The sequence below is a fragment of the Podarcis vaucheri genome (genome assembly GCF_965113315.1).
Source record: "Podarcis vaucheri genome assembly, chromosome: 5".
Lineage (NCBI taxonomy): Eukaryota > Metazoa > Chordata > Lepidosauria > Squamata > Lacertidae > Podarcis > Podarcis vaucheri.
In genome coordinates, this window is record NC_138763.1 from 53,910,710 (window position 1) to 53,921,808 (window position 11,099).

Genomic DNA, 11,099 nt, shown 5'->3' on the forward strand with positions numbered 1-11,099 from the left:
CGCACTTTTAAGCTCCTATCCAGCCTTCCGCCTTAAAAAAAAAAAAAAATCACCTCCTTTTCCTATACACTCCCTTTAAAATGTAAAAAGTTGGTGCTTATTATAGGGGCAGCCGGACTGAAGTCAACAGTCTCTCCTTCCATTATTCGCCCCTCTCTGCCATAGTCCCCCCCTAACCCCATTTCTAACATTAACGTGGGCCACCAATGCGACAAATGTCTGGCTCGGGGAGGGTTCCACCCTCGTTGCCGCCGATCGATTTGTTCCGCCGATTGGAGGCCTCCAGTCAAATCTGTGAGGCCCTCCGGTTGGGAACTGATGGGCTGGCAAGGTAAAAGTCGGGGTTCCCCCAGGAGGCAAAGTTGTGCCTGGGATTGGTGGCTGGGGAAGACGGCAGAGAGAGGAAGAAGAGGAGGAGGACGGTAGAAGAGTCTGTGGGGTGCGATGGGAAGAGGAAGGTGGGGAAGGGTCTTCCATAAATAACCGTCACAAATAGATACTATAAATATAAATACAGCGCGCGTCGCCGCGCGTCAGTCCAGGGCCTTTTTCTCGACGCCTTCTTTATTGGCCGTCCTGGAGTAGGGCTCGAAGGCCGAAGAGCTCAGGTATCTAGCGGACAGTTCTTGCAAGTTCCCCGCCAGGGAGCCGGCCATCGCTAAAGGGTTGGAAAGCCGGCTGGCCACCGAGCCCAGCAGGGTGGGCACGGGCAGGCTGAAGAGGTTGTGGCCCCCGGGAGGGGACGGGTGCGCCGGGCCGGCGGCGGCGCTGCTGCTGACGGCCGGCTGGTGCGGGGAGCCGCCCGCCGTCGCGGATCCCGAGCCGCCGGTGCCGCTGGCGAGGCTGGGCGCGCGCAAGGCTGAGCCCAAGGCGCTGGTGGCGCACGGCGGCAAGAGGCCCGGCAGGCCCGGAGGCGAGAGGAGCCGCCCTTGCTCCAGCAGCCTCAGCACGCTGCACGTCGCCGCCGTCTCCGACACCACGGATTTCAGCTCGGAGTCTTTGCCTTGGTCCTTCTTCTGCTTGGTGCGTCGGTTCTGGAACCAGACTTTGACCTGCAAAGAGAAGCAATTGGGGGTTGGGGCGAGGGAGGGAGGGAGAGAGACAAGGTCAGCGAGGGAAAGCCACGGGCAACTTTAGGATCGGGGTTGGGAAAGCTAAACCCCCCCCAGACCACCATGGAAAAGCTCTCCGAACTCCCTTCACCTCTTTCCCCACATGACTGGGCCCTGAGCTCATCCTGTTTGCTTAGCACTTGGGCAAAAATGGGGGGGCTTGGGCGCGCGTGTACGTGGGAGAAGAGCGCGCGCGCGCCTCTCTCTCTCTCTCTCTGTGTGTGTGTGTGTGTGTGTGTGTGTGAGAGAGAGAGAGAGAGAGAGAGAGAGAGCGCAAGATAGCGACCGTGTGTGGCCATCTGAAACGTGATAAGAATCGCCAAGCAATCTTGGGCACTTAAAAGTGTTGCTGAAGTGGCGGAGAATTGCTGAAATAACAAAGAACTCTCGAGCACCTTAAAAGACTAACACGTTTATTATTGTGGAGTCGCCTTTCCATAAGGCGAGAGCGCCTACCATTTCATCAGGTGCGTGAAGTGGACAGGAAAGGCATTGGAAACTTATACACAGAAGGATGCGGCGTGGGCATGGGGCGGAATGGGAAGGAATCGCTTTGACAACGCGAGGTGGTTGTGTGTGTGTGTTTTAAAAAAGAATTAATTAGAAACAGGCCCTGGTAGCGAAACTTCTATGGAGAAGAAAGAGCACCTGGTTGTCAATAATAAACCTTCCAGAGCCGGGAATCCACCAGGATCTTTTCCAGAAAGGAAGCTTTGCTTAGAGAAGAAGAAAATCCCCAGTGAGTGATACTTCAGTAATGCCTCAGATCCTACACTATTGAAACTCTGTAGTACAGATTTAAGGTTTTATCCTTTTTAAGCCTCCCTCTTAGGCCTTGAACACAAGATTTCTGTGGGACGTCATCTGAATTTGCAACTTCCCTTCCATTCTCTTTATCTCTGGGAGCCTGAGGTTTTCCTAGCGCCTGTGGAAGCGCACGCAGGCTGTATGTATGGATAGACAGACGTACATAGTTTGCGTTGGATTTTTCCGTCAACATCTTTTGCGTGCCGAAGGGAACTGGGAGAGTGTTCTGGGCAAGCGACTGCCAGCTCTATTCCCCATTTTTCGCCCCCAGTCTTATAAAGAGACACCTGCAATTTCTTCCCCGCCCCCCCGCCCCCCCCAACGACTTTAGGTCTGCTTTCCACCATTTCAAATATTATTTCACTCAAATTAATATCACATGCCACACTCTAGCCTCGGAGGTTGTATCGTTTGTCATACCAACATGGCCAAATCTGACAGCCAAAGAAATGCTAATTAGCTTGTCAGAAGGATTCATTACAGTTGTAGGATCTTTTCACGAATTAAGAAACCACTCCCTACGACACTTGGGGTTTTTTGTTTTTTATTTGGCACTCTTTCTTTCTTTCCTCCCTCCCTCCCTCCCTCCCTCCATAATACTTGTATCAGACGCTTCAGTTAGGAAGAATAAAATCACACCTCCCTTTCTCCACATTTTCGCACTTTCTCCTCTTTCTTCCTGCCCCGGGACCCATAAAGGGACGTGCACATCTTCCATCACATCTTTTGCACCAGCTAATCAAGTAGCAACAAGACGTAAGCACATTTTCAAGGTGGACGCAGAAATAAGCATGGCCTGGACACCCCTGTTTCTGGCTTGGAATGGTTTTTGAGGCGCTGGGAAATCTGAATGTTCCCCCGCAAGCATTTCCCTATAAGCATATAATTATTCCCCCCACCACCACCACCCCCCGGCCTCATCCTATTCTCTTTTCCTCGGGCTCTTCTTTTATTCAGTAAGTCTTCCATACAGTATTTCCTTCCTGTGCAGAAACGCCTTCTCGCCTCCTGCGCTATACACAGGGACTCTCTATACAACCACAAGGCGAATGGGACCCGCCCTTAAACCCCCCCCCCCACTTATACCCATTTTGTAGCAAGTGGTTCTAAGGCTGAAGGAAACTTTTAGGTTTAAAAGTTGTAACAGGCCCGTTGAAGCGGACCTCATGCTTGTCAGATTCATAGTGTACGTTAATTAATTAATTTGAAAAAAGCAATGTTTGACGTGAAATAAAAAAATACTGGCTGCAAATCTCTAGCTGTGCCCCCCACCATTTTGTTTGTTTTTTGTTTTGTTTTTATAAATTACAACAAATGCTTCCGATAGTCAGTTTCCTTCACTGCCGGATTGCAGGAGTCTGGAGAAAGCTCATTTCAAGCTAAACAGACCCAGAACCTGATCTTTATGCACACATGCCGTTGAACTTCTTCTGGGTAGGATTGCGCTCTGCAATCTTCCCCGTGCTTGCCTGAGAACAAGCCCCGTGGAAACCGAATGGAACTTTACTTCCAAGTAAACATGCGCGAGAGGATGGCGCTGCAGCAGCCCACGTGGAAGCTTCTTGCGACTAAATGCAGCCTGCCCAAATAAATAAATGAATGAACCCCGCCATAATAGAAGAACATGGTGGAAAGGGCAGGGGAGTAAGTGCAGCGAAGAAGCATTGCAGTGGTGTCTCCTACAAAGGGGCCTTCGTGGCCTGCGCACTTTTTGCAAGAGAATCGTCCTGCGGAGCCTCCGGTCTGAAGCTCCTGGGAAGTAAATGGTCACCGAGAGGCTTAACTCCGCATAAAGGTACCTTCAGGCAGATTTTATTTTAGCAACGCACACACTCAAATCCAGGGACGATCGGTGGCACTTGGGTTGCACCCCTGCGCCCTCCTTCAGCGTTAACGGCCTGCTGAAAACTCCGCTTGTATCTTTCCCCGCAATTCTCGTAAAAGAAACAAGATTGGATCCTGACTCTGGTTGAATCAATGGAGCTCTATTGCTCATATCACTACTGACCACTGACATTAAATGTGGTCAGATTAAGACAACCCCTTCCCTCTCCCTTCTCTGGTTGGAAAGACTTTTCCTTCCAATTCTAAGGCACCCAAAAGAATAAGTCCCAATGAACGCAGCGGGACTTACTCCAGAGTAAACATGCGCAATTGCTGTGCTGTCAAAGCAGTCCTGAAGGATAAAGGTATCTCCTTAAGCGCTGTGTCTTCTCCTATCTATTTTGCATCCCTTTTCTGTTTTGGAAAAGTTACTTTTGTGACTTATTCCGATCCTATTCCCGCTTTTTTTGTACTTTTTCTACTCCACACACTTTTCGCCTGTTCTTCAGAACCCGAACTTTACACCACGGGAGGCTGAAATCAATTCCCATTTTCCTACCCACTGCAAATGAGTTAAGGGCAACCGGTGTGCAGGTAACTGGACGTCAGCACCTAGGAGTGCAGTTACGTCTAGAAATTTTTAGAAGTATTTCTTTAAAAACACGCGCACAGCAACCTTTAACTCACTTGCAGGGGCCTGCAAACGATTTACAGCACACGCCATGTTCACTCGGAAACAACTCCCATAAATCGCCCTTCATTCCACGCAACTCTCTTATTTTTGCGTATCTGTCTTTCCGTCTAAGCATTTAGGCTTGCTTAGAATTGCAGCGTCCACACCCTCCAGGCAGCTCAGGCCTCGACCAAACTGTGAAATGCCTCCGACCTTGAATCTACCTACCCCCCCTTTTTAAACGTGATGATAGACGTATGTTTGTGGGTAGGAGAGCGGAAATCGAGGGGTCTCAACTGTGCTGGTCCCGCATGGTACCAAATTATGATTCAGGAACCTAGCAGGGAAGTGAAAGTGTCTGGAAAAGTCATTTGTAGTCCGGATCTGGGAAGCTCTGGGAAAAGCGTCTACCTGTCTGAACTCGGGCTGGTTCTATTGATTGGTCACAGCCATGCAGGGAGCCACCCCAGCGTTAGGCTTTATTATGTTGTAGCAAGTTAGTAGACTCCCCCCTGCAGCTTCATAACCTGGGGTTGGGGGGTGGGGATCGATCCTGGCTCCCTCCCGTTCCAGCGCAACGGCGTTGTAGTCACTGCGTCACCTACTTCTGAGCGCAACACACCCGGGATGTTTGGGACGCGGCGGGGGGAGGGGAGGTGCCGCTCTCTCCCTTGGTTTCTCTGGCCCATTTCGTACCTGAGTTTCTGAGAGGTTGAGCTGCCTGGCCAGCTCGGTCCTTTCCCGTCCAACCACATATTGGCACCTCTGGAACTCCATCTCCAGCCGGTAAAGTTGCTCCGCCGTGAAAGACGTGCGGGTCCTTTTGGGTCGGTCCAGATCAAGCCCCTTCGGGAGAATAATCTCTCTTATTGAACCTTTGGCATCTGGCAAAGAGAGACAGAGGCACGTTTAGACCCAGGAGGAGGAAGAGGAGGAGGAGGAGAACAAGCACCCATTTTCAGGACCTGCACCGAGATGCATATCGACAGAGCGAAGCCTCATCTGCTGGTTTAGCTGAGGCGACTCTCCTTTCAAACCAGAGATGGAAGAACCTGTGGCCCGCCAGATATTGCACGACTACAATCCCCATCGCCCCTGACCATTGGCCTGGACTGGCGGGGGGCCGATGGGAGGTGGAAATCCAATCACACCTGGGAGGCCACAGGCTCCACAACCTTGATTTCTATCCGGAGGCCCTTAAAATAGCAGCGCGTCGCCTATAAATAAATACCAACTTTCATCACAAGACAGGGGACTGGGATGGAAAGATACAACGACAACGACGACAACAACATAGGCTGGTTTAGTGTAAGAACCAGCTTCGTCCAATCAGCAGAGGCCTAACAACAGCAACTCCTTCTTAGCATTTTTTGTCTTTGCAATGATATGATCATATTTGCTTGGCCTGGCTTTTTAACCACAAGGCGAGGACAAATGTTAACCATATAAGGCCGCCTTGAAGGCCGGCTTCCGGCTCCCCCTTCCTGTTTGGAAACTGGCAGGCTCCCCCCCCCCCCGCGCCGCCTCTCTGAAGGACCCAAGAACTCTTTTTCCATGTAAAAAGCCTGGTCCCGTTTTCCCTGCCCGCAAAAGCTCTCCACATCTTATGAGCACCTCCTCAATTCCAATTGCCTTCCCGCTCATCCAGCCTTGCTTTCCCACAATTTTACCTTCCCATCTTTAGTCTCGAAGCCTAAGGAACTCCAGTTTTGTTTTGTTTTAAACTGATCGCTTTCCAGGGGGTCCACCGATCGCGCCAGGATTAATTATTGTTTACCGGGCCCTTTGTTCTAGGAGAAGTTTCTCTTTACGTTTATCACACGCAAACAAACTTTGGGAATTTAAATCAGACACTTAAAATGAATGTTGTGAAATTATTGCACTGGCGGACTTAGAGGGAGGGGAAGAGAATATTCCACAAAGGAATAAAATAACAAACAACCCCCAAACAGTAGAGTTAAGGGGAAGGTTTAAACATTGAATCAAAGGAAGGGGTTTATATGGGTTTGTTCGTTTTTTAGTTAATGTAAACTTTGTGAAAATGATCACAGTTGGAAAGGAAACTTTACACCTTTTTTAAGTTGTTTTTTTTTTTTAAGACCCTCCAAAATACTCAACCCAGCCTTCGGAACGGATCCAACCTAAATAAGCACCGCTTCCCGTTGTGGCTACGTATAGCGGGCTCCAAAGCAAAATCTCCCAGTCCCTCGCCAAAATTTAACAAGAGTGGGGAGAGCATAAGGCTTGCAGAAACCGAAGCACCCTTGCTAGATACGGAGCTTTACCACCCGTCTACCTTTTAGCCCCTGCCGGAACAAGGGCGCTTCCCCCGCCCCGCTTTTTCCTTTTTTGACACGTCAAACGAGCAGCCTTCCCCAAAGGCAGCGGGCAGCGCAATCCTATACTTCTGAGTATAGATGCAAGTCCCATTAGGTCGGGTAGAGCTCACTCCCAGGTATCTATCTATCTGTCTGTCTGTCTGTTCAGCATTGCAACGCAAAAATAAACTAAGAAAGAAATGCCTGCAGGGTAGAAGCCAGGGCAGAGAAGCAGCAGCCAAACAATTAAGCGAAGCGACCGCGAGAAGTACGTGGGGAAAGGAAAGCTACGAACCCCCCCCCCAGCTGAGTTGCAAGGCTTGGGATGCTGAGCTATGGGGAAATAGGAAGTCTGCCAGATCCCCGCAAAACTAGATGCCCCCAAATGCCCCTGGAATTGTGGAGAAAGAAATAGCTCTACAGAATAAATAGATAAAAAGGAAACATTGCAAAATCTTGGCTTGAAACAAAAACAAAACAAAAGCAAGAATCCGCTAGCGGGGATTTTCCAGGCGCAGACACAACATAAAAAGGGAAAAAAATAAAATACAAGCAAACTCCCCCCTACCTCGGACTAGTATTCTTCTGCAATAATCCGGGTCAGCGGAACTCGATTTGTTTTTGCTGCAGTCTTCCGAGCCGCCAGAAGACGAGAAAGTCCCTTGTGGATCCTTCAAAAAAGAAGTCGAAATATTTCCTTCGCATCCTTTGCTTTCCTTGCCCTCTTTATTGTGCCCGTTCTTGGAGACTCGGTTGGCTTCGATCTCAGAATTGCATCTAACGTCCATTTTGTCTTGTTTCCCAAACATGTAGTGCAATATGGTTTTTTAAAAAGTAAAAAAAAAAAAAAAAAGAGGGAGGGAGGGAGGGAGGGAGGGTAGGTTGGAAGGGGTGGGGGGGTCTGAAGCAAGGGAAGAAAAGTCTGCGTTGGGTATTGCACGGTTCGTGGTCAGGCCGGCGAGTAAACAGCCAAGTCCCTCGAAGGCGAGAGGTCGGTTCTTCTGATCGAGAGGCAGGCAATCAGCAGCTTCCTCCGTCCCAGCGTCCTAGTGCGAGTGTCCAGCTTCCCTGCGCCCCAATGATCAGGTACTCAACAGTGCAACTCTAAAATGATTTAATGCCTCCCTTATTACAGAGAAGGGGATGGGGTTGTTAGACACCCAGAGGGACGCGCACTCGCTGTTTCAATTGATTACGGGTAATTTTGCAGCCTCCACATTTAGGTTACCTCATGAATACACTAAATTGTTTGGATAATATATCACATCGTAATGGGTGGTTTGTATGCTTGTCCCCAATCAAGTCGAGTTTAGCCAGTGAATAAACTGAAATGATTGGCCTTGCTTTCAGGAAACACACAATCAAACGACTGAGACTTTCCAGAAGAAGAGGGGGGAGAGGAGAGGGGAGGGAGAAAAAAAAAAAAACTTTTGACAAGATTCAGCCTGAATTGTTAGGAGCCATTAGCGGCCATTATTAACTTTCTTCAGTTTGCCTTTGACCCTTCCAGATTACAGAGTGGTTTTATCCGAGGAGGCACGCCTAATACGTCTGAATTAAACGGCCAAGGAAACAAATATAGATGCGGAGTCCCTGGAAGCTGTGGGAAAGGAGTCTCGGGTCCTCAACAAATAGCCACCGCCAAGTCACCCCACTAAAGGAACACCACCAACAACTAAAAAGTAGCCATTTTCCTTGGTGGGGGATTATAGTGATCCAAGAAAGCAGATGTGCCTTCGTGCCCCTTCAGCCCCCACCCCCACCCATCGCCAGGCAAATAGCAGAAATCCTACTTAACACTTATCTCCACAGCCAGCCATCTTAAAACTCCTACCTCTCCTTAATTCAGAGACTTGGCTTGGGTCCACTCCCTCCCTTCCTCCCTTCTAATTCTCTGCACCTTCACAGTGAACAACATTTGCAGAGCATACTCCTAGACTGGGGTGTGTGTGTGTGTGTTCAAAAAGCCTCCTTTGTATTTAGAGAGATCCAGGAAAGAGAGGGAGAGAGGGAGAAAGAAAGAGGGGGAGAGAGAGCGAGAGCGAGAGCAGGGGAGATCTCGACTGCGTGATCTACTAAAGGGAGGGGAGAAGCCCCCCCCCAGCTATTTCATTGTCTCTGCTACAATATCTTTGAGAACCGCAACAGCCAGTAATCCAATAAGACCATTGATTAGGCTACAATGATTCAATTCAAGCGCATGGCTTTGTGCAGAGAGCATGCTTCAGCCTTTCTTGTCACCTTGCAGGGCAGAAGCCCTCTTCATGCTGCTCTCCTTATTCATGCCTTTATGGGAAATGTAGAGCGAAAGGAGTGAAAGATGGCAATTATCTAATTGGACTATTAACAAACAATCCTCTGAGTGTGGCTGTCTGGCATTGGTTCTTGGGCGGGGTGAAAGGCCACATGTTGCACTGGCCCCATTCACAAAAGAGTTCCAGGGGCCAGGCTAGAGAAAGAAAGCGAGGGAACTTTTCACACAAATCCAGGCATTTTAGTTAGACATCCTTCCCCACCCTCTTAGGCTCCTTGCTTGTGTCTTCTAAGGGGGGACTGGAGAAGGAAGGCTTTTAACTTTCTCTAGCTAAAAATGACACTACAACGGCAAAACAAGAAACAGTACAGAGGGAGCAGCAGTACTTGGGGGGGGGAGGGGGGAAACCCAGCTACACCCAAGTTGTATATTTGAGCTTTGCAGGTCAAAGCAGGAAACATATGGACATACTCTTGAAGGAAAATGAACCTGAAAAAAGGGAAAACAAGGCATAGATCCTCTCAGCTGGGCTTTTTGTGTGCCAGGTTTGAGCAGCAAAAGCAAAGAACATAAGAACACAATAAGAGACCTGCTGGATCAGGTCAGTGGTCCATTTAGTCCAGTTTCCTGTCTCATAGTGGCCAGCCAGATACCCATGGGAAACCCAAAAACAAAACCCAAGCACATCAGCAATCTCCACTCCTGCGGTTTGCAGCAACCGGAAGCACACTGCCTCGACCATGATGGCAGAGTATAGCCATTGTTGCTAGTAGCCATTGATATATTCCATTAATTTCTCTAATCCTTGTAGAAGGAAGGACCAAAACTCAGTGGTGGAGCATCTGTGCTGCATGAGGAAGGTCCCAGGTTCAGTCCCTGATAGGATATCTAGGCAGGGCTGAGAGAAAGCCTGGCCGGAACCCTGGAGAGTTGTAGGTAGTCAGTCAGTCAGTCAGTCAGTCAGTCAAGAGCTGGTTGGACCAATCGCCTGGCTCAGGATGAGACAGCTCCCTGGGAAAATCAGAAACCAGCGTGATCAAGCTTTCCAAAAAGACTGCAGTAAATTTATACAATATTTGAAGGACAACTGTAAACAATTAACAACACTAGCAGGGTTAATATAAAAAGACTTGTAATGTTAATGATTAATACTGTACCTTTTTATATTTATTTAAAATTTGTGATAATTGGAATAAGCGAAATTTAAATTGGAAGAGGTACAAATGCTATGACATGGAAATGAATTATGAAAACCATGAGGCGGGCGGGCGGGAAGTCAATTAGCTCATATTAGCTAAAAGTTAAGATAGCAAATAAGGGTGTATTTAAATACTGTAAAATGGAAACTCAATAAAATATTACACACACACACACACACACACACACATATGGGAGAGCTCCCTAAGCTCCATCGACACTAAGAAGGTTTGAACAGCACTAAGGTTTACTTCTCCTGGAAACTAATTCAAGGTTAAGCTGGATGTCTCACCTTTTCACATGACTGTACATAACAGCCCCAGACTTTTTGGGGAGTCAACACAAGAAGAAATTGGATTTCAGCATGTATATGTAAGTGGGATGTGATTGCCTGTATGTGAGGAGAGCCATCTGCCTTGGGCAGGGGTTGGAGCCTGTGCCCTTCCAGATACTGTTGGACTACAACTCCCATTGGCCATGCTGGGTGGTGCTGATAGGAGCTGGAGTCCATGCAAGCAACCACTTGCAAATGGCTATGTGAAAGAGCCTGATGCATTTTCAGTAATGCTGCAAACATTGCAATATTTTGTTGAGACTGTAACTGACATTAGACATACATTCAGTTTCTTATGATATGCAGTATTTTATATGTTAATACAACATTTTAATATTATTTTTATTCAGTTGTTATTTTAAATTTGCACCTTGATCCCTCAGGATGAGGTGAGTTCATAACTGGCATAAAGAAATCAAAATTCAAAAATGCAATTTTGAGTCCCTAATGGAGGGCAATACAAAATGTTCTATAGGCACTGTAGTTTTATGTGGGAAAGGGGAGATGCATTTTCAATGGACTGATCAGTTGTCAGATCAATAAATTAAACATTTTAGCTGAGTAATTATTTGCCCCTGAT

The 11,099-nt window shown here is 48.1% G+C and overlaps 1 protein-coding gene across 1 annotated transcript; it reads right to left on the reverse strand.

Annotated features, from left to right (window-relative positions):
* Positions 1–471: 471 nt before the first annotated feature.
* On the reverse strand, positions 472–7,579 carry VAX1 (ventral anterior homeobox 1). Its single transcript, XM_082225332.1, has 3 exons — positions 7,303–7,579; positions 5,113–5,300; positions 472–1,052 (listed from the first exon to the last, which is right to left on the reverse strand). Exons 1-3 carry the CDS (start codon positions 7,541–7,543, stop codon positions 534–536), a joined length of 948 nt encoding a protein of 315 aa, XP_082081458.1. The 5' UTR covers positions 7,544–7,579; the 3' UTR covers positions 472–533.
* Between the last annotated feature and the right edge of the window lie 3,520 nt (positions 7,580–11,099).